At 36.0% G+C, this 24,482-nt stretch overlaps 1 protein-coding gene across 4 annotated transcripts in view; it reads right to left on the bottom strand.

Annotated features, from left to right (window-relative positions):
- Positions 1–4,158: 4,158 nt before the first annotated feature.
- Positions 4,159–24,482, bottom strand: part of LOC109068155 (obscurin-like) — a 140,220-nt gene continuing 119,896 nt past the window's right edge. For 2 of the 4 annotated variants that reach the window (XM_042761282.1, XM_042761281.1), the window contains 4 exons: positions 15,927–16,280; positions 7,494–7,787; positions 5,250–5,360; positions 4,162–4,952 (listed from right to left, as the gene is read on the bottom strand). In XM_042761282.1, coding sequence (XP_042617216.1) covers positions 4,906–4,952; positions 5,250–5,360; positions 7,494–7,787; positions 15,927–16,280 — 806 coding nt within the window. In that variant the 3' untranslated portion in view covers positions 4,162–4,905. Of the gene's footprint in view, positions 4,953–5,249; positions 5,361–7,493; positions 7,788–15,926; positions 16,281–24,482 lie in introns of all 4 variants that reach the window. The other 2 variants (XM_042761280.1, XM_042761283.1) reach the window with 2 other exon arrangements.

Raw genomic sequence — 24,482 nt, 5'->3', positions numbered from 1 at the left:
GTTTGTGTTGCCTGACTGTAAACCCTAATAAGTTCACAGAACTCAAAACATATTTTGTAACAGATTACACAAAAACATTTAAGTGATGTTTTTATATGTTTTAAGTTTACATAAAATAAAAATTACATTTCCAGTTGCCTTAAATTATCTAAATATTATCTTATAAATATTGATATTTCTCAACTTATAATTAGAGAGTAATTCACTAAAAATATTCACTATTTTTCAACCCTTCTAATGTGGGAAATACACTCAAATGTAACTACTAATGTAGTTATTGAAAAGACTCACAATACTTGCATATTAGTATTCAAATATCATGCAGTATATACAGCCTTTAAGTTTTGCTTTCCATCCTCAACCTAACCACAGGCTCTACTCTTCACCACAACAGTAACACTACAAAACTAACATAACAGAAACAAATCCTAACATAACACAACATTTAAGTACTAACTTATGTCTCCCTATGTTATTCTTGTGTAAAAACACACAAAATAGCACCTAATTTCTACATTTATTTTCCTTGTTGGCTGATGCAATGCATGCTGGGAACTTGAAAATGCAATAATTTTAAGTTCACCTCACTACAACAGCATTTTGAGTTTACAGAACTTATTTCAATTAAGTCCAATGAACTTTCATTATTGTATGAGTGATATTAACTTTCATTTTTTAATTAATTTAACTGTTCGGTTTTACAGTGTGACTTTGACATGTATCTTCAGCTCAGTCTGCAGTGCAGTCTGCAATAATAATATAAAACTTTTTTGTCTCTTAGAAATGCACATTTATATGCGTTAGGATGCAGATGTAAATTAATGTTCATTCTTAAAAACAGTAACATCTGCAAATATTCTAACAACCTAATATTTATATGGTGGAATTTAATTATTCTGACTGTTTGAGTTTTATTAAAATTAACCACTGTTCTAGATCATCATAACCACAGTTAAAATCACACATACAGCACCGAAATACCATGGTAAAAATGTAACTATGTGCCTACGGTTTCTAGTATGAAAAACAGTAGTCTAAATAAATTTAAATACACAAACACTATAAATTAATGACAAATAAAGACTGCTATTATATTTAATCACTCCTTTAATACATTTAATTCATGTCTACATTAATTAGATAATAAAATTTCTGCCACAATACCATGGTGCAGTTAGCGTTACTACAGTAAATTCAAGGTAAATGATGGTGATTTGTGGATTGGAAAGTCTTTGACTGTATCGTTGCGCTCAGTGTTTCTTCTGTTTGTCAGCACTGTTTCATCTGCTTTTAATCTAGTTTAAATCAGCGAGTCATTTGTGTTCTTCTCTGAACTGAAGCTTCACTCTGGATCTCACAGCTGTTTAGTGACACATCTGCTCTAGTGATAAACATTATATCAAACATTTATAGAAATACTGTTATCGTTTTATCGAGGAAAATCATATCACGATAAAAAGTTAGTCTAGAGCCCTGTACAGGACTGTCTGGAGTCACAGTCAGTGTAGAAGCAGAGCTCTTTCAGTGAACGAGTCAGAAACATGATCATCTGAGTTCCTGTGTTTGTGTGACACTGATGTTAAAGAGGAGAGATGTGGAGAGTGATTATTAAGTATGAACTATTACCACTAGTAATGGACAATGATAGTTTAAACTGTTTCTTGTGGCTCACAAGAGGCAAAATATATTGAAGTTAATGTGAGAAGCCACTGAATATATGTTTATTAGCAGACATTTCCCATTTGTGCGGAAATAAGGAGTCATTGAGCAGCTACAGAAGTTCAGTGTCCATTTGTCTTTTGCACACAACTAAACTAATTATTTTTCTCTATAAACATACATTTGCATAGACAGGTGAAAACATTCAATTGATTTTGTAAATGTGACATTCATTAAGCACCAGGTTTGCACGGCTTACATCTGCATTGATAAATAAGCTGGAGGCCTACTTGTCAGAGTTACACTCGATCTTGGAGCGCATGCACAAAAAAACTGCCTGCTGCCAGAGTGATTGTGCAGGAGGATGAGGATCTTCTTTCAAAGCTAGCTTGCTATTGCTAGCCTTTCCAAAATCACCTACCCTAACTTTAATTGAAAGCAAATCTGAATGATGCACTATTTTAACTTTAATTAACATGCACAATTGACCATGACACCCTCACCTTATATTATTCCAGAAAAGTCGCTCACTCAACACTGAGTTGTAGCTGCAGTCATGTAATGAATGTCATGTCTGAACTATCTGATGCACCAAATCACACCCTGATAAAGAGGCTGACTGCCACAAAGTATTTTATGTACAACCCCAAATCAGAAAAAGTTGGGACAGTATGGAAAACGCAAAAAAAAAAAAAAAAAAAAAAAAAAAAAAAAAAAAAGAAGTGATTTGTAAATTTACTTTGACTTGTATTTCATTGCAGACAATATGAACAAAAAATATTTCATGTTTTGTCTGGTCAACTTCATGTCATTTGTAAATATGCATCCTTTCCTGTCATTCAGACCTGCAACACATTTCAAAAAGAAAGTTGGGACAGTAAAGCATTTACCACTTTGTAATGTTGCCATTCCTTTTCACAACACTTAAAAGACATTTAGGGACTGAAGACACCAAGTGAAGAAGTGTTTCAGGTGTAATTTTGTCCCATTCTTCCTGCAAACAAGTCTTAAGGTGGGCAACAGGACAGGGTCTTCGTTGTCGCATTTTGCACTTCAAAATGCGCCACACATTCTCTATTGGAGAAAGGTCGGGACTGCAGGCAGGCCAGTCAAGTACCCGTACCCTCTTCCTCTGCAGCCAGGGCTTTGTAATGTGTGCAGAATGTGGTTTTGCATTGTCTTGTTGAAATATGCATGGACGTCCCTGGAAAAGATGTCTTCTTGAAGGCAGCATATTATGCTCCAAAATCTCTATGTACTTTTCAGCATTAATGGTGCCATCACAGAAGTGCAAGTTACCTTTGCCAAGGGCACTGACACAACCCCATACCATGACAGACCCTGGCTTTTGGACTTGTTGCTGGTAACAGTCTGGATGATCCTTTTCTTCTTTGGTCTGGAGCACACGGCGTCCATTCCTACCAAAAAATTACCTGAAATACTGATTCATCTGACCACAGTACATGTTTCCACTGTGTGATGGTCCATCCCAGATGCCTCTGAGCCCAGAGAAGTCGACGGCGCTTCTGGACACTGTTAAAATAGGGCTTCCTTTTGGCACAGTACAGTTTTAACTGGCATTTGTGGATGTAACTATGTATTGTGGTACTTGACAAAGGTTTGCCAAAGTAGTCCTGAGCCCATGTGGTGATATCGCTTATAGATGAATGACGATTCTTGATGCAGTGCCGCCTGAGGGATCGGAGATCATGGTTGTTCAGCTTAGGCTTGCGTCCTTGTCCTTTACGCACTGAAATTCCTCCAGATTCCTTGAATCTTTTAATTATGTTATGCACTGTTGAATGTGAAATATCCAAATCTCTTCCTATCTTTCTTTGAGGAACATTGTTTTTAAACATTTCAATAATTTTCTCACGTATTTGTTGGCAAACTGGCGATCCTCTGCCCATCTTTGCTCCTAAAGGATTAAACCGTTCTTGGATGCTCCTTTTGTACCAAATCATAATAACAATCACCTGTTGACATCACCTGTTTCAAATCACATAATTATTTAACCATTTTACCTCATTACTAGCCCTAAATTGCTCCTGTCCCAACTTTTTTTGAAATGTGTTGCAGGTCTGAATGACAGGAAAGGATGCATATTTACAAATGACATGAAGTTGACCAGACAAAACATGAAATATTTTGTGTTCATATTGTCTGCAATGAAATACAAGTCAAAGTAAATTTACAAATCACTTCTTTTTTTTTTTTTTTTTTTTTTTTTTTTTTTCGTTTTCCATACTGTCCCAACTTTTTCTGATTTGGGGTTGTATATCTGCGGTCATGATAGAACAAGTTAAATGTTTTTTGTGAAGGGTACCACATTTAACTGTTATGCCTAAAATTATGAGATTATACTTGAATAAAGCACTTTTTTATATGCTAGTTTATTGAACATTTTGACAAACAAACAAAGAAAGGTTTCATATTGTTTTTTTATTTTTATTTTTTCATTTTTAATACACACTTTTAAAGCTTATTTGTTAAAATAAGGAGCTCAAATTTAGAGGAAAAAACACAATTTTACTCCGAGGCCCAAGCTGAACAAAAATGAGAAATTTGGTGCAGATGATAATAGTTATATGGAGCTATAATTCTGTAGCTGATAATCTTTAGAACAGAATAACAGAATATTTACATGAATTATATTTAAATACGTTTGTTGAAAATATAATACAATACAATGATAATTGAGAGAAGAACAAATACAGTTGTTTGGATAATCAGGTAAACATAAGTTGCTTCAGTCCAGTAAGTGTTTGACTTGAAATATTACTAACACTATAAAAGTTACTTTTACTTCAAAATTCAGTAAAGATTTAACAGCAAAGGGACATTTTTAGAATTACACTTAAACTCCTTTTACTCCGACGACAGAAAGCATATAGCATCATAAAAATGCATGTTGTTCAGATGTAATTTGACATTATTGTTGTTAGTAGTATTTAAAGGGCAGCTTTCAGTAGCTTACAGTGAATCTGACACACATTAAGAAACTGGTTTTGGAGATGATGATGAGCAGGAGGTCTTTCTGTGTGGAGTTATCTTGTTCTCCGTGTGTTGGTTTGGTTTCTCTCACAATCTAATCTACAGCGCAGGTGAATCAGAGACACTGGATTGAGTGAGAGTGTGAATGTGTGTGTGTTAGTCTTGTGATGGACTGCTCGTGTCCAGTGTGTTTCCCAGCCTTCAGCCTGAGACTCCAGCATCCTGTGACTCTGAGGTTTGGAGAAGAGATGATTATTCCTCTGTTACCACGTACTGGCTTTGGTCTTCAGTAGATATAACTGTGAAACACACACACACACACACACACACACACACACACACACACACACACACACACACACACACACACACACACACACACACACACACACACACACAACATTTATATTCAGTTCAGTTTGACACTTTCTGTTTTGCTTCCACTGCAGGTATTGATTTATGAATCAAATAATATTTATAGATAAATATGGATCTATATAACAGATAAAAAGACGGAGTAAAGGTTTGTCTAAATGTGAATTTTTTTTGGGAAAAATACATTGTGAGTGAGAGAGACGATCAGACAGAAGTGTTACCTCTCGCTCTGCAGCATTTGAAGAGCAGCACGACTGTCGCCAGCAGATACGGACAAGCTGCCAGAAGAAAACTGAGGATGTTGAAGACAGAAATCTGAGCTGAACGTGACGCTGAAAAACAGAGACACAAGCACATTATTGAGCAACATTACGAAGCTCCTGAAGGATTTTTAGGAAGTTTATTGAGTAATTTATTTAGTGAGTAAACACAAAAAACATTGATTATATACACACACATATATATATATATATCAAACCCAATTTATATATATATATATATATATACAAACCCAATTCCAAAAAAGTTGGGACACTGTGCAAATTGTGAATAAAAACAGAATGCAATGATGTGGAAGTTTCACATTTCAATATTTTATTCAGAATACAACATAGATGACATATCAAATGTTTAAACTGAGAAAATGTATAATTATAATAGAAAAATAAGTTGATTTTAAATTCCATGGCATCAACACATCTCAAAAAAGTTGGGACAAGGCCATGTTTACCACTGTGTGGCATCCCCTCTACTTTTTATAACAGTCTGCCAACGTCTGGGGACTGAGGAGACAAGTTGCTCAAGTTTAGGAATAGGAATGTTGTCCCATTCTTGTCTAATACAGGCTTGTAGTTGCTCAACTGTCTTAGGTCTTCTTTGTCGCATCTTCCTCTTTATGATGCGCCAAATGTTTTCTACGGGTGAAAGATCTGGACTGCAGGCTGGCCATTTCAGTACCTGTATCCTTCTTCTACGCAGCCATGATGTTGTAATTGATGCAGTATGTGGTCTGGCATTGTCATGTTGGAAAATGCAAGGTCTTCCCTGAAAGAGACGACGTCTGGATGGGAGCATATGTTGTTTCTAGAACTTGGATATACATTTCAGCATTGATGGTGCCTTTCCAGATGTGTAAGCTGCCCATGCCACACGCACTCATGCAACCCCATACCATCAGAGATACAGGCTTCTGAACTGAGCGCTGATAACAACTTGGGTTGTCCTTGCCCTCTTTAGTCCGGATGACATGGCGTCCCAGTTTTCCAAGTTTTCTTGTCTAATACAGGCTTCTTTTTTGACCTATACAGTTTTAGCCGGCAACGGCGAATGGCACGGTGGATTGTGTTCACTGACAATGTTTTCTGGAAGTATTCCTGAGCCCATGTTGTGATTTCCATTACAGTAGCATTCCTGTATGTGATGCAGTGCCGTCTAAGGGCCCGAAGATCACAGGCATCCAGTATGGTTTTCCGGCCTTGACCCTTACGCACAGAGATTGTTCCAGATTCTCTGAATCTTTGGATGATATTATGCACTGTAGATGATGATAACTTCAAACTCTTTGCAATTTTTCTCTGAGAAACTCCTTTCTGATATTGCTTCACTATTTTTCGCCGCAGCATTGGGAGAATTGGTGATCCTCTGCCCATCTTGACTTCTGAGAGACACTGCCACTCTGAGAGGCTCTTTTTATACCCAATCATGACCCCAATTGACCTAATAAGTTGCAAATTGGTCCTCCAGCTGTTCCTTATATGTACATTTAACTTTTCCGGCCTCTTATTGCTACCTGTCCCAACTTTTTTAGAATGTGTAGCTCTCATGAAATCCAAAATGAGCCAATATTTGGCATGACATTTCAAAATGTCTCACTTTTAAGCAAAATCAGCAATTTATCTCACAGAGGCCTTGAAGACATGGGTGATGAATAATTATTTCTAAATGTGCATTTGTTTTTCGTTGATTCATCAAGTCTGTTATTGAGAAGATTGGATATGTCAGGCCACATTGCTTTTTTCTGCAGTCTCATAATGAGGCATTGCTCCTCCCCCTTAGCAACCTCAGACCAATAAAATCATTTGCTAAATGTACTCTCACAACCACACCAGTGACCAGAAGAGAAGATGAAGCTGCTGAGACTGGAGAACATGATCAGATCTGTTCATTAGTGACACACTGTATGATGATATTACAAAAGTACATGAAATCACTCATTATTTCAAGACCTCTGACTTTACTCCCTGTGTCTCTGCTGATTATAACATTAATTTAATCAGAAAGATAGTGTTTATGTTTATGCATCCAGCACATTCTAATAAACCTTGTTTACTTAAAAAGGAAGTGTGTTGAAAACAAACAAACAAAACTGATAAATACTTTTTATAAAATTTTAATTGCATCAGTGCATATATTGTAGTGTCTTAATGTTGAACAACAGGTGAGTGTTTATCACAGTATTTACTTACCATTAGCAGAAAGATTTATTCGTTCACTCTCCTGTGATGAGTTTGGTCTTCCATCTCTCTGTCCTCTACACCAGAACTGATCCTGATCAGACTCATTCACTCCTCTGATAGTGAGTGTGTCTGTGTTTACAGTGTAACGCTCAGACGTTTGTAACATTACACTGTTGTTTGTACCTTTATACCACTCATATCTCCAGTCACTGTGATCAGAGTTTATCACACACGTCAGATTGACCGTCTCTCCAGTGAATACAGGACTGTCTGGAGTCACAGTCAGAGTAGATGTGGGTAAATCTGTAGAGAAAAAAACAAAGTGACTCAAAAAAAAATTGAAAATGATTTACAAATTTCATTTAGGGAAAAAAAAAAAATCCTCCTGAGGCCACAAGTGGATGCATCGAGCAAAATCTTGTGCATGTTTCTTTAAAGCATAATTCAATAATATGACTATCTTTGAAAAAAGTGCATACTGTTTAAAATAATGTTTATAAACCATATATAATTACAATTAGGAAAAAAAAAAAAAACAGCACCATGCATGTATGTATAGTTTAATACAAAGGACGAAAACCAATCACAAAAAAATAGACTACTTTTTCATTTAAAAACATGAATGCAGTGGGGTGGGAAAAAGTTCAGTAAAGTCTCGAGACATGTTTTTAAAAGTTGAACTTACATTAATTCTACATGACTTTCTAAACATGACTCTCTTGTGCGAGACACGAGTGCAACGCTGATAGATGTCTCTCTAGAAAATGTGATAAATATGTGTTCTGTGTGAACGGCTTGGTTTCAGTTTTGACGTAAACAGCATCTTCTCCACACTGATGCTCTCGTTTTTCACAATATATTGAATGAACAACGTAGCAGCGCCGCATCTAGTGAGTTCAGCTGGATAGATTAACAAAAGCATTAAAGTGCATTGACACTTACAGTCGTGGCCAAAAGTTTTGAGAATTACATAAATATTAGTTTTCAAAAAGTTTGCTGCTAAACTGCTTTTAGATCTTTGTTTCAGTTGTTTCTGTGATGTACTGAAATATAATTACAAGCACTTCATATGTTTCAAAGGCTTTTATCGACAATTACATGACATTTATGCAAAGAGTTGCAGTGTTGGCCCTTCTTTTTCAGGACCTCTGCAATTCGACTGGGCATGCTCTCAATCAACTTCTGGGCCAAATCCTGACTGATAGCAACCCATTCTTTCATAATAACTTATTGGAGTTTGTCAGAATAAGTGGGTTTTTGTTTGTCCACCCCGCCTCTTGAGGATTGACCACAAGTTCTCAATGGGATTAAGATCTGGGGAGTTTCCAGGCCATGGACCCAAAATTTCAACATTCTGGTCCCCGAGCCACTTAGTTATCACTTTTGCCTTATGGCACGGTGCTCCATCGTGCTGGAAAATGCATTGTTCTTCACCAAACTGTTGTTGGATTGTTGGAAGAAGTTGCTGTTGGAGGGTGTTTTGGTACCATTCTTTATTCATGGCTGTGTTTTTGGGCTGAATTGTGAGTGAGCCCACTCCCTTGGATGAGAAGCAACCCCACACATGAATGGTGTCAGGATGCTTTACTGTTGGCATGACACAGGACTGATGGTAGCGCTCACCTTTTCTTCTCCGGACAAGCCTTTTTCTAGATGCCCCAAACAATCAGAAAGGGGCTTCATCGGAGAATATGACTTTGCCCCAGTCCTCAGCAGTCCATTCACTATACTTTCTGCAGAAGATCAATCTGTCCCTGATGTTTTTTTTGGAGAGAAGTGGCTTCTTTGCTGCCCTTCTTGACATCAGGCCATCTTCCAAAAGTCTTCGCCTCACTGTGCGTGCAGATGCGCTCACACCTGCCTGCTGCCATTCCTGAGCAAGCTCTGCACTGGTGGCACTCCGATCCCGCAGCTGAATCCTCTTTAGGAGACGATCCTGGTGCTTGCTGGACTTTATTGGACGCCCTGAAGCCTTCTTTACAAGAATTGAACCTCTTTCCTTGAAGTTCTTGATGAACCTATAAATTGTTGATTTAGGTGCAATCTTAGTAGCCACAATATCCTTGCCTGTGAAGCCATTTTTATGCAACACAATGATGGCTGCACGCCTTTCTTTGCAGGTCACCATGGTTAACAATGGAAGAACAATGATTTGAAGCATCACCCTCCTTTTAACATGTCAAGTCTGCCATTCTAACCCAATCAGCCTGACATAATGATCTCCAGCCTTGTGCTCGTCAACATTCTCACCTGAGTTAACAAGATGATTACTGAAATGATCTCAGCAGGTCCTTTAATGACAGCAATGAAATGCAGTGGAAAGGTTTTTTTGGGATTAAGTTAATTTTCATGGCAAAGAAGGACTATGCAATTCATCTGATCACTCTTCATAACATTCTGGAGTATATGCAAATTGCTATCATAAAAACTTAAGCAGCAACTTTTCCAATTTCCAATATTTATGTAATTCTCAAAACCTTTGGCCACGACTGTACATCGTCTGAACACATTCAGGGAAATACTTTTTATATATAAAAACTGTAGCTTAGCAAAATCAGCAATTTATCTCACAGAGGCCATGAAGACATGGGTTATGAATCATTATTTCTAAATGTGCATTTGTTTTTCATAGATTTATCAAGTCTGTTATTGAGAAGATTGGATATGTCAGGCCACATTGCTTGTTTCAGTTCCTGTATTTGGTTTATCTTGTTCATTTGCTGGATTTACTGTTGTCTTGTTTAAATAAGCTTTAAACTGCACTTGGATCCAACATTATGTTTTACTGAAACAGCCACGTTACAAAAACAGCAGACCATTGATAGATCTAGTCGTATTAATTCAGCTTCACCAAGAAACTCTTTCACCCGAGGACCATCAGAGAGTTTCTGGACATTTCTTATCTAACTGACCTGCCTGACTTTCCTCTCATTGATTTCTTCTGCCATGGAATCAACGACCCGTTACAATCTCCACTGATCTGTGATGATCCTCGAGGATCTCTGAGTGAGTTTCTAGAATTACACTCTTACACTCTTTGTGTGACACTGATATTAAAAAGGAGAGATGTGGAGAGGAGAGTGATGTGTCTCCTCGTCTGATTCACTGCAGGTTTAATGTGATTCTGAAACAATCATGACACTTACTCTGAACAAGTGTGTTATTCTTTGCTCTCTTTAATTTAACAGTGTTTTATATGTTATGCTGAGAACTTCAGGAGCTTATAGATTCATTGTCACAACTGAATCTTATTCTCATGTAGTAGAGAGAGTTTATGAATATGATGATATTTAACTCACCCTTCACAGTGAGAGAAACAGAGCTGAATTGTGATGATTTTGGTCTTTTATCTCTCTGTCCTCTACACCAGTACAGACCCGCATCAGATGTTTCAGATCGTTCAATAGTGAGAGTGTCTGTGTTTTCAGTGTAACGCTCAGACGTCTGTGACACTTGAATGTACAGTATGTGTTTCCTTTCCACCACTCATATCTCCAGTCACTGTGAGACTCATTCTCACACTTCACAAAATAAGATGTGTTGAAAAATGTTGGTAACCAGACAGTTGACCGTACCCATTGACTTTCAGTCTTTTTTTTCCTGCTGGAAGTCGGTGGGTACGGTCAACTGTCTGGTTACCAACATTTTTCAACACATCTTATTTTGTGTTCAGCAGAAGAAACAAACTCATACAGGTTTGGATCAACTTGAACCATTTTTGAGTGAACTATCCCTTTAATTGTTTTTAGGTGGCTCATTTAAGGGCATAACCACTTTTTATATTTGTTTTTATAAAAATATGCAGTGCAAAGACTTCTTTGCAAAAAGACTGTTATGGATGTAAAGTGTGTCTGAAATTTCATTGGCACAACAAATATGAACAGTTTGTAATGATTTCTCAAAGTTTGTAATATGGAAAACACTGTTAGTGTATGATTGAATTAATGGTAATAAATATCTCTAAAGCAATTTGAGTCTTGTGTGATTGACCTAGTGAAATTAAGTTGAGAAAATATAATTATTTAAGTTGAGGAAACATAATTTTATTTAGGTGTTACCAATTGAAGTATTTTTTTAAGTTGATCTAACTTAAAAAAAAATAAATAATTAAGAATGAATTCAAATAAAATAGACTAATGTAAATAATAGGATTGAATGAACTCAAATAATAAAAGTGTGATTAACCCAGTGAAATGAAGTTGATAAAACGTGATAATTTAAGTTGAGAAAACTTAATTTCTTTAGGTGTTACCAATTGAAGTAATTTTTTTAAGTTGATCCAACTGTTCACTTTTTACAGTGTACTGCTGCACGACTCATCACAGTTTCTCATTTACAACAATGTATTTGTGATATGCATCTTTCTTATTTTTAATCTGTATTGTTAATAAATGTATATTAATAAGAAATGTGGTTTGCATATGTGTATAATTTAGTTCAGTGATGTTATACACTGAAAAAAAAATAACATGGCAAAAATGAAACATGTATGTACAACACAATTAATTTATGTTTCGGTTTTGAACATGCTTTAATTAGATTTCACTTGTTCATACTGAGTGTTGTATGTACACATTTCTCTCACATTAATTGAAAGTGACTGAATCTATTTAATTTAATTTATATATATTATAGGTCCATCTTTGCGGACACACAAGTTTTATATGGGTATTTTAATTTACTTTTCTATTACTGTTAAATCTTTATTTTTGTGACTAAGTTACACATAATTTAAAATATAAATGATGTCATTCCAAATAAATCAGAAATTAAAACACTTTTTTAGTGTTCTAGATTTTTCTCAATAGGCCTTTGTTAATAGGACTTACTTCCATACATTACCTACATTTGTTTGTTTTGTGCAGGGCATGAATGAAGTCTGCGTCAATGAGGCCACTGAAGACACCACTGCTGGGATTTACGTTCTCAAACAACATGCTTCTGATGAACCAGAGGATGTCCGTGTTGTCCTTGAAAGCATTAATAAAGGGAAAGTTCACCCAAAAAATTTTTAATTCTGTCTTTAATTACTCACCCTCATGTCATTCCAAACCCGTAAGACCTTTGTTCATCTTCAGAAAACAAATTAAAATATTTTTGATTTCCTCCATTATGAAGAGTCCTTTTTTTATTTATTTTTTTTTTTTTTACTGATATCCTTCCTATGTTTCTGGGTCTTGGAACATTTTAGTTGCATTGCTATCTACGGAGGGTTAGAGAGCTCTGAGATTTCATCAAAAATATCTTAATTTGTGCTCTGAAGATGAACATAGGTCTTACATGTATGGAACAACATGAAGGGTGAGTAATTAATGAAATAATTTTAATTTCTGGGTGAACTAACCCTTTAAGATGCGTGGTTAAACTTCACAGTGAACTGTAACAAGCTATTGCTCCATTTGAACTTTTTCAGATTGTGCCATGTTTGGATTACTTAAAAGTGTTTTATTTTTCTTCAGAATGCACTGTTTGTTCTAACGGTTTACTATTTTGTATATGCGCTTTTAAGTCTACTGTGATAGTTAATATTTTTACAAATGTCTTGCTGTTCTTCATCCAATTTGACAATACATTGTGTTTTTGTTTGAATATGCTGCATTAGTGTTTTTTTAATTATTCTTCTGTGTAATCAATTCATGCCAACTGTGATCAGTCCTCCATTTGTAAATTTGTAAAGTTACAAAAATACAATGTCTTTATTGTCAATGCCAGAAGCAATTTTAGAATTTAGATTTTGTATTCACACATTTGAACATGTCTACAGTAGCCTACATGTAGCCTAGAATTTAATAAAGCAAGTTAGGTTTACCCAACTCTGGTACCAGAGACATAATGAAATTGCTTTAGAGTTGCATAATATTTTTGATTAATACTAGCATTAAGAAATTAATGAAATAACTTTAACAGTACACAATGCATTTGTGTAATGACAATCAGGAACTACAAATAATATCTTGAATCAACATGATTATTTTAAGTAGTCTTTACGTGAATGAAATATGTTGGTTTGGCAAGCAATAAGTCTTTGAGAAAAAGAGGAAAACTGTGTCAGTTCAACACATTCTGGTCATGTGGGACTGATGTACACATTAAAATTAAGTAAATTCAAAGCACTTTTTTTTCATTGTACAGTGTTGTGGCCTATTTTTTTATGTTTTCTACATTTGTAGGAAACCATAATTGTAGAACTGCACTGTTTACTCATTTGCGTCAATCTCAAAAGCGTTTGAGTAATAGTGAATATTGACCTATTGTCTGTACCGTTGTTGCTCCCACTGTTAGAAGGGTATAATTCCTGCATTTGAGGTAAAAAAGACAGAATTATCTATCGTGCCAAGAAGGCTGTCTAGACAATCTAGATAAGCTGTTTGTTCACACAGACACGAACTGATTGGCAGCTGCCTTTAGCAGAGCCTTTACCGATTACCTCCATTGATCAAAGCATTCGGCAGGTCATCTGTGAGTGACCTCACCTCCCAATACAAACACGCCCCCTAGTATAGTCCCGCCTCTCACACTGATTGACAGCTTTCTCTGTAGACATCAGAAATTCAAATGCAAAAGGAATTGCAATTCCATTTGAGATTTGGCAGGTTACATCCACGACGCAGAGAGTGAAAAAGCAAATGTGGTAGGCCTAATTAATATTGCTATTAAAATATAACAGATTTACATTTAGTCATTTAGCAGATGCTTTTATCCAAAACCACTTACAAATGAGGACAATAGAAGCAGTCAAAACTAACAAAACAGCAAAATATGTAAGTGCAAATGACAAGTCTCAGTTAGCCTAACACAGTACAAGCAAGGTATTTTTATACCTTTATTTATTTATTGAAAAAAAGAAAAAGTTGCATTTCAAGGCTTCGTTCACTTTTGAATGCGAAGGAGCCAAGTGTAACACCTAAACGAAGAGGACCAGTCAAAATTCTTAGAGTTTTACTCTTATTCTCAGATTTAAGAATAAGAGTGATTCGTAAAGCTCCTAAGAATCCTCTCGGAGAGCTCTAGCAATCAAGGTATCTTAGTTTAAGAGTGATCCAGGACCAATCTGAGATCAACTCTGAGCGAGGAAAAGAAAAAACGTTCATCTTAGTGAAGAGGCGGGGCTTAACCCGTTGCTATGACACATATTTCTGAAGGTTGTGATTGGTTTCCAAGAAGAAAAAAAAGAGCACTTTAAAATAGGGTCTATTTCTTCCTATTTTACCCTAATCTCTCTCTCTCTCTCTCTCACACACACACACACACAAAAAAACAAACACACACACACACACACACACACACACACACACACACACACACACACGGTGCTTAACAAATGCATTAGACCAACTGTCATAAAGAGAGAAAAAAATAAATAAACAAAATTGTCTACCAAACAACTAAATAGTCTTTATTCATACATAAAAAGATGAACAAGATGAAAAAAAAAAAAAAAAAAAAAAAAAAAACACCTTGCTCTTTTTTTAATGGCCTCCTTTGGTCTTGATAACAGCTTGTATTCTTGCTGGCATTGTTTTGATGTACTTTTCCAGACTCTCTGTTGTTACTGACTTCCAAATAGTTTCTAGTTTTTCACAAAGACTTGTGTGTGATCTATCTTTGAATCCATTAACTGCCAACAATAATTATATTTAACATTAAAAACACTACTGTGACTAAAGAGCCTTCACATACTGGTGGATTAACCATTACTGAAATATATAAATATATAAGATTTTACTTGCTGTGGCTAAAACCCTTACATTGTGTGGTGGTCTGATAAATTTTTTAAGCGCTGAAACACACACATACAAAAAAAAACACACACACACACACACACACAGATAGATAGATAGATAGATAGATAGATAGATAGATAGATAGATAGATAGATAGATAGATAGATAGATAGATAGATAGATAGATAGATAGTTTAGATAGATAGAAAGATAACTCTTAAGCCTCTTAAAAGTCTTCTTCCCTACTTCTAACACTTTTAAGGGTTAAGATGCTTTGTGAATTACTTTTATCTTTACTAGGATCTTCTCTTTAATTGTAATTGCACTTATCTAAGAGTTTTCATGAATACGGGCCCAGGTCTGTCAGACAGAAGCCTTTATCATGTCTCTCTGTTTTTATCAGGATTATAGAGCCATGAGTTTTGTGTTTTTAAAATTGAAATATTATTAAACAGTATCAAAAATTAAAAATTAAAACCTGCATTTAGTTTCTTTGTTTTGCTCTAACTGTTTTGAATGTGTAAATTGAAATTAGTAAGTTGAAATATTATTAAACAGTATCAAATATTAAAGAGTATAAAATAGAATTCAATAAACACTCAAAAGAAAAGACAAGTGTATTGATCAGCAGTGTGAATGTAACATCTGAGAATCTCTCGATCAGATCTGTAACCGTACATTTAGAGTGAGTTTATGAGGACAATTATATTTAACTCACCCATCACAGAGAGAGAAGCAGAGCTTGATTGTGATGAGTTTGGTCTTTCATCTCTCTCTCCTCTACACCAGAACTGATCCTGATCAGACTCAGTAGCTCCTCTGATAGTGAGAGTGTCTCCGTTTACAGTGTAATGTTGGGAGTGCTTTAAAATCACATTGTTGTCCTTTCTGCCTTTATACCACACATATCTCCACTCCGTCTGGTAATATGTCCAGTCAGATCTCCAGTCATATGTCAGGACATTTCTCCATCTCCAGTCACTGTCAGACTCAATCACACACTTCAGAATCACTCTCTCTCCAGTGAATACAGGACTGTCTGGAGTCACAGTCAGTGTAGATGTTGGTAAAACTGTGAAGAAAGACCAAAATATGAAGTGACTCAAACCGTTCTTTCAGGGGAGAATATTTTGTAAATGTATTATAAATCTACAAAATAATTATTTATGTCATATTTCATAATACTGGTTCTGTTTTATCTGTACACTGTCATTAGTTTTCTCATTTCAGTTTTTTGAGGAGGCTCTGGTTAAGTCATGAAGGATCTCAGGAATCTCAATCCATCTTATTTTTCTCGTAAGAGTGCCGCAGTTTAATGTGTCTGGTTTACAGTGTCATTCACTTCTGTCTATATTTTGATATTGCAAACTGGTGTCCTACCATATTATTTTAATATATTATCTTAATTATGAACACACTGGTTTGTAGTGCACGCAGTTTTTTTTTCGTTTACTGCACTTTGTTATTCTTCTGGTTATTTCTCTACAGTGTCTAATGAACCTGACGTCTCACACTTTCACAGAAAACAGTTTACTTCTGCATAGAAAAAAATAAGGTTGATAACAGCCTCTGTGTGTGTTTCTTCAAAAGAGCGTCCATTATACATCTGTGTTATTATTTTCTTTTTTTTATTTATGAGTAATCATAATTATTGATCATTTCATTGTTCCATTTAATCAAATAATAATTTATTAATTTTTATTATTTAGTGTTTCACTTATTTTACTTGCTCTTGCGGTGCTTTCAATTGCAAACTTTCCACTGATGTATGGTTTGTTAAGGAGGACAATGTTGGCCAGGGGCCTGTCATTTGAAGCCAATCTGGAATCAGGTGTGCAGAACAAAATCTAAATATTAGAGAAAAATCACCTTTAAAAAGTTGTTTCAAAATTACGTCCTTAGTACAAGTTGGATGATATAAACTAAAATTCATATCATGTGTTTACACTGTCCAGCCAATATCGATATTATATTGTGATCTGAGGAAAAAAAAAAAAAAATACAGGCAAAATGTTTTCAACATATAACGCTAGAAAAAGTGAGGGTGGACATAGACCTAGAAAAAGTCTTTTTTTTTTTTTTTGTGCAGCTGTTTTTTCTTAAAAGCTGCCGTGTATGCAACATGAGGTGACCTGTATGAATTAAATAAAATTAGATTAAATTAAATATGAATTGTGTTTAGGTTGTGAGAGTGGTTCCCAAACTTTTCTTCATTTTTGCCTTTGCTTAGAAAAATATTTTCAGGCCCCCCACCCCTTCTTTTTTTTTTTTTTTTTGGAAAATATCTTTATACTCACCAAGGCTACATTTATTTATTAAAAATACAGTAAGCACATATCCTTGTAGAAATAATCAATTTAAATGATCTATTTGAAAAAAAAAAAATGATGATACAGGTTATTTAGTTTGGTAACAGCTATATAGTGTCTTGTACAGTAACTGAAATTATTAATAAAATGTAGGGAATTTGATATGAAGGGTGGTTTTATACATTTAATAATAAGGTTTAGGAAGGAAACTGGCCTTTATTTAGGCAAAAAATACCTGAAAATACATTTAAGTATTACTATGCAATAGTCAGCTTGATTCATATAAAATGTAATTTCTTAACACAATGGAGGCCAGTGAAAAAGCTGAGTTGCTATTAATTCTGGAAAACCACTAGCCACAGTGTCTGCTGAGCAAAAGCTTAATGTCAAGCCCTGCCTGTAATCGCGGTAGAGACTACATGGTAAAAGTAAAGAAGTGACTGTCTCTCTCCTCTGAACACACACTGATCTGATCTCACCTTCACTACAGCTTTTGCTCTCCGTATATTAATACACATATGAGTAAGTAATGGTTTAGAAACAGCATTTACAGAACGTAAGCTGGTCAATGATCCCCCCCCACAAATGCATTTTGTGTGTGACAAGGCCAATACATTAAAACTGTTCAGTTTAATCAAATTTCTATAGTAAATAAACAACTTACTGGTGATGTAGCATACACACACACACACACACACACACACACACACACACACACAGAGATCTGGTCAGCGGGTGAGATCTGAATCTGTGCAAGTTACATTTATTCAGAAGCTAATAAACTGGTTGTCAGTGCTGCCACACCACTATTGTGTCGACACTGAACGATACATCATTTCTCTCTCCTTAGCGAGGGTAATATCGCAGTTTTTAAGTAACTAAGCTTCATTGTTTGTAGAGAGAGACAGACGCAGACAATTTACACCCCCCCCCCATTAACAGAAAGAAAAAGAATAATAATAATAATAATAGTAATAATAATAATATATAAAAAGTATTGAAAGCATGTAGTGCAAAATTAATTACTAATGTATGTAGAGGTATATAAACTAGAAATAAGTTAAGATAGAGTTAGACAGATTTACAGAAGCAGAGATATACATCCTAAATAGTATAATATAATATGGCATAACATAATCTACATTAGCTGGAAACATCAGATCAGAGTGTTTTCTCTCTTCTTTGGTGACAGACAGACACATATTGGGCAGCAAACACGCAGCAGTTCTTGTGTTCACAACGAATCCCGACAGTTTCTCCTGGTTTGATAGAGTTTTAAATGTCTGATGGATCTGCTGTATTTTAATCATATTAAAACACTGTCAGAGTATGTCCGATGTATTTGGAGCATTCTGTTCGGAAGTGCAGTTCTGTTTCCATCTGATTCAGATCACAGTGTGAAGACACAATCTCTGTTTTTCTGCCCATCTCATCATCAGCTTGTGTCTGCTGGTGTATCTGGTCAGCGTGATTCTCAGTTTTCTTATCTGACACTGATACATATATTACATATATCACGCATATTCAATATCTGGCGCCACGGAAGGTAACGTCTATGCTTCCGGTCAGAGAGCACCTGTCCATCAAAGCTCACTATCAATCAAGAGTAGATGCTGTTGGCCCTTCCCCCACGAGAAGTTTGTGTCAAACGCAAACGAAAAACTGCAAGCATAGCGAAATCTGTGGCAATGCTTTCCAGAATCCACGGTGCTTGAAAACGAATCTTTGAAAAACATTAACAAAGATGAAGCATATTTGAAGAGCCTGTAAAATTTGTGCGACTGAGTTCCTTTTTTCATTTTCGTATGTTTTTCTTCTTTGGCATATTTTTGATAGTTTCTGAAAAAGTTACGTTCAGTTTTATAAGTTACGTTGTTTTATTTAGATTGTCTGTTCCATACCTAACAGGCTGTGTAGCGGCTATGAAAGTTATTGACTCAAAATGTACGTCGGTATGCAGTTTCCCTATTGCTTTCGCGTGCCAGTGATTATCTCTCCACAATGGCCACTGTTGGCCGCGGCGTGCGTATGTTACCCGACCTCTGCTCATGTATTAGTACACACATAATTTAATTTTGGTTAGAGCAACATTACAGTATCATGATCACTGATATGAACTCAAAAATCTCCTTATGAGAAAAAATACTGCACTAAATTAAATATCTGGTTTGCTTGCTGCAAGTCGTTGGTGTTGATTATTAATAATGTTTCCAATTTTTGGTAACAACTAAATGAAACACTGATTTGTATATTCAGTCAACATTTATGTTCCATAATTCACATATAACACAATTTCATAGTGTACAACATTTACATAATTTAATAAGAGTATCATAAAATTTCAATGACGTCAAATAGGCTTATTTATGAGGACAATGATATTAAACTCACCCTCCACAGTGAGAGAAACAGCAGAGCTTGATTGTGATGAGACTGATCTTCCATCTATGTGTCCTCTACACGTGTACTGACCCGCAGTAGCTGTTTTCTAGATCGTTCAATAGTGAAAGTGTTTCTGTTCTCTCTCCAGTGTGACGCTCAGACACTTCAGTGCTGTCTTTATTCCACTCATATCTCCAGACACTGTAATGAGGTGTTATCTCACACGTCAGAATCACTCTCTCTCCAGTGAATACAGGACTGTTTGGAGACACAGTCAGTGTAGATCTGGGTAAAGCTGTGAAGAAAGGCAAAAATATAAACAGTTATTTCAGTGGAAAGAATTACTTTGTAAATGTGTTATAAAACAATATAGTTTATACATGAATGTAATTTCATAATGCTGGTGTTTTATGTATGTATAGTGATGTTTTCTGATCTCAGTTTATTTGAGGAGGCTGTGTCTCCGGCCATGAAGCTTATCTCAGGATTCTCAATAACAGTCTCTGTGTGTGTTGCTTCAAGAGAGCGTCCATCCGTCTGTGTTATTCTTTTCTTTTCTTTTTTCTTTCTTTTTTTTATTCATGTATAATCAAAATCATTTATCATTTAGTTATTCAGTTTAATCCATTATTCATTTGTATTATTTTACTTACTTCACCTGCTTGTGCAATGCTTGCTATTGTTGTTTAATCTTATGATTGTTTGGTTTCAAAACATATTTGCCTCCGTGAGAAAGAGAACGTCTATATTTCAAGGGTTTTAACGTCACAGATTGATGTTGTTTAAAACAGCTCTGTCTCAGGATCTGATAAAGTGACTGGATGGAGATCTGTTCTAACAGTCACATGCTCAGACAAACAGCTAAATGTAGTGTTACATCAGGAATGGACTTGAATAAGACCCTCATGCAGAGAGCAAGAGACACCAGAACACAAATATTCATGATTCTGCTTAGTTAAAAATACAGAATTATATTAGACCCTCACTACATGCATTTAAAATGTTTTAATTACTGAATTTTATATTTATTATTATTATTATTACAATAAATAAACACATGCTTTGTTTGTGACGACTGCTCATGCATGCGGCTGCGCGCGACTCAGTGTAAGTGGTTTAATGGACTTTATTAATGTAAACACAGCCAGTTAATAATATTAGGGCTGTCACCCGTCCCTTAAATTAAGGAATCGTCCCGTATTTGAGGTAAAATGATTTGTCCCGTATTTTACAAAGCCCAACACATTTTTGAATAAACAAATAAGTATTTTGCACTATAAGTTATATAATAAGTTTATAATACTAATATCAATTATAATGAAAGAAATTTAATAAGAAGTAGGCTATTAGAAGCTCATTTGCTGCGTGATTTTGGCGTCTTTGTTTCCATAGCGACGGAGTCTCCAGAACGCGCGCCTCTAGGAGCTCACATCTGCCCTCTGAACACAAGACTCTCCAAAACCTGCGCAGATTAAAACATCTAGGAGCTCACATCTGCCCTCTGAACACAAGACTCTCCAAATGTAGCGCTGAACGAGAAAGTTATCAATGTGTCTGTTCAGTAACTAATGATGAAAGCAGAGAGACATTTCAGCTGTTCACGGTGGACTGTCTGACTTAAAGGGACAGTTCACCCAAAAATGTAAATTGTGTCCTCGTTTACACACCCACAAGTTGTTCTAAACCTGTGATAATATGTTTCTTCTGTTGAACATAAAAGAAGATACTTTAAATAATGTGGGTAACCAGACAGTTTCTGGTCCCCAATGACTCTGATGTTTTTTTTTTTTACCTTACTATGGAAGTTACCAGACATGGGGACTTGTGACTTGGACTCGAGTCGCTATTTTTATGACTTGTGACTTGACTTGACAAAAAAATAAAATCAGACTTGTTGGACTTGGAAGTTAAAGACTCGGGACTTGACTTGACGAGGATCATGACTTGGATTAATCCATCATGTTTTCAGTTTGAATATAAAATATATAAATTAAAAAAGAATAAAGTTGATTGCTCAAGCTGATTTATGTTGATTATCGACACTATCATTCGACATGCCCTCAGATGACAACCTCCCCATAGATCAGATATGCACATCACATCAACATGTCAGCCCGGATCTGGGGTACCCAGGTCATGCACAGCTTCAAGAATTTTTTGCAAGATGGCAAAAAAAAACTGGCCCTTTGCAAGACATGCAACATACAAATCTCGGACAGCCAGATGACAACCTCAATTTAGATCAGTCATCTGAGAGAGCCATTCTGCCCAGTAAGTGCAGGCCCAATTTGTTAATGTTATCTGTTTAGTTGGTAGTTAGCTAATGTAATAATAGCTAAAGTATCCATTAAGACTACAGTTGTAGGCAATTTCAGGCCAAAAAAGGCCCAAACATAAATGATGCATTCATCTAATCTTCATCTAATCTTTATATATATATATATATTTTCCCTTTGCATTTAAAGGTACTCACGACGTGCTTTGCAGCGTTGAGCATTGTAGCCAATCACAGACATGTCTGTTGAACGCATTGGCCAATCAGAGACGTGCAAATGAGTAAAGCTGTGCTGAAAGATGTGTTTTGCTTGAGCTCACACGAGTTCTACACTTTCACAAACCTGTCATTATTATTGGCAATAAACTTAAGATGCAAATAAAGAGATTCACTGCAAAATCATTTGATATTCTTGATGCTGCTCTGATGAACTCCATTAGGACTATGCACCGCTCTGTTTGTTGTTAGGAAGACTAAAAGTTCAGCGGTCTAGTTCATTGTCAAAATGATTAAAGTGAACGAATGCCTGGTAAAATGTAAGTAGATAAACATTTGACATTTTTATTTATTTATTACATTTCGCCTTTTTGAATTGATAATATGCTATAATGTCCTTTATTAATTTAGAGACAATGCATGCATAATTAAAAATAAAATATTAGTTGCAAATAGTTAAAATTATTTCACTACAGTATTTCACAATTGCTAAAACACTAAACCCCATTCTCTGAACCCAATGCTCAGTGGCCTAAACCCATTTGTCGAATCAGTCACTTTGTAGGCAAAACCTTAAACAAGTTCAGGTAGTTAAGACACGGTTTGCAAATCTCATCCACTCTTTTTGCAAAAACTCTAAACACATTCTTACTCACTAAAACACATTTTGCACTGTGTTGCAAAATGGTAAATACATGTGGCAAAAGTTAAACACAACTACAACACAACTGTCATTGTTTACACACAACAACACAAAATTGTTCACACTTGTTTCTAATGATGTGATCAAATCAGTTGTCTAGAATATAAGCCAGTACAGGTGGCCCAGGTACGTTGAGTGTTGATACCACAATGGATGGAAACAATGTGAGAGGCAGAGGAGGAAGAGGTCATGTAAGAGGTGGTGGACGAGGAGGAAGAGTACAAGAACAATGAAGAGCAAGACCAAGAATAGTAATTTCAGATCAAATGCATCACGCAACTCTGGGGCCTTGTCAACTCTTGGGACAATGTCAGCTTTCACCGTGGTGTCCGAATACGTGAGTGGTTCAACATCAACCAGCGATTTATGAATGTTTGCCTTCCACCATACAGCCCTTTTCTCAACCCAATAGAAGAGTTTTTCTCTGCGTGGCGATGGAAGGTCTATGACCGTAACCCATATACAAGGGTAAATCTTTTACAGGCAATGAAATTGGCCTGTGATGACATAGGTGTGGAGTGTTGTCAAGGCTGGATCCGGCACACGAGAGGGTTCTTTCCCCGTTGCCTAGGAAGGGACAACATTGCATGTGATGTGGATGAAGTCCTCTGGCCGGACCCAGCACGAAAACGGGATGCTGAGGCAGAATGAGTCTCTCATTGACTTTGATTTTGCAATTGCACAATATTTTGTGTATCACGCTTTTCATTTAGAGTTGTCTTTGTTCTTTGGGCTTACTTTATTTTTTATGCTGAAAATACAGAAATTCAATACTGTATTACTTGCAGTACTTAAAGTATGCAATCATATTTGCTGTACTGAGTTGTAAATTATTTACTTTTATTTATAACCACAGCATTGAAAAAATTATTTTCTATATGCAATAAACATGCATTTTTTCTCTCTGTAACTACATGCCCTGGACGCTGTGTTGTCAATTTTTTGATGTAGCTGGTATCTAATGAATGCTGATGCCCACATGGCAAAATGGCCCATGGCCAGATCCGGCCACACAATCACTTTTCCCTCTGGCCCAAGTGCCGCGAAAGAATGACGGCCCTGAAGTGGCCAAGAACTGGATTGAAAGACAGCCACACATGGGCCATAACTGGAACAGGAATCTCAGCCAGTTAATCACACCCTTAACTGGCTTTACTATATTGCCCTGTTAGCAAGTTAAACTGTGTCTACAGTAAAACAGGTTTTAATGTGGTGCCAATTCTCAGCCTTAAGTAAACCAGAATCCCAAATCTGAGCCACACCTGAGTCTTATATAACCCAGACTCCAACACACAGACAGCAAGCAGTTTGTTGTGGAGTTTTTCATGCGGGCCAGATGTGGGCGGATCTGGACCAACACTATATTGCTGTCTGGGAATACAGAATCTT

This window comes from Cyprinus carpio, chromosome A7 (genome assembly GCF_018340385.1).
Source record: "Cyprinus carpio isolate SPL01 chromosome A7, ASM1834038v1, whole genome shotgun sequence".
Taxonomy (NCBI): domain Eukaryota; kingdom Metazoa; phylum Chordata; class Actinopteri; order Cypriniformes; family Cyprinidae; genus Cyprinus; species Cyprinus carpio.
The sequence above is the reverse complement of the archived record's forward strand: the minus strand, read 5'-3'. Positions and strand labels throughout refer to the sequence as shown.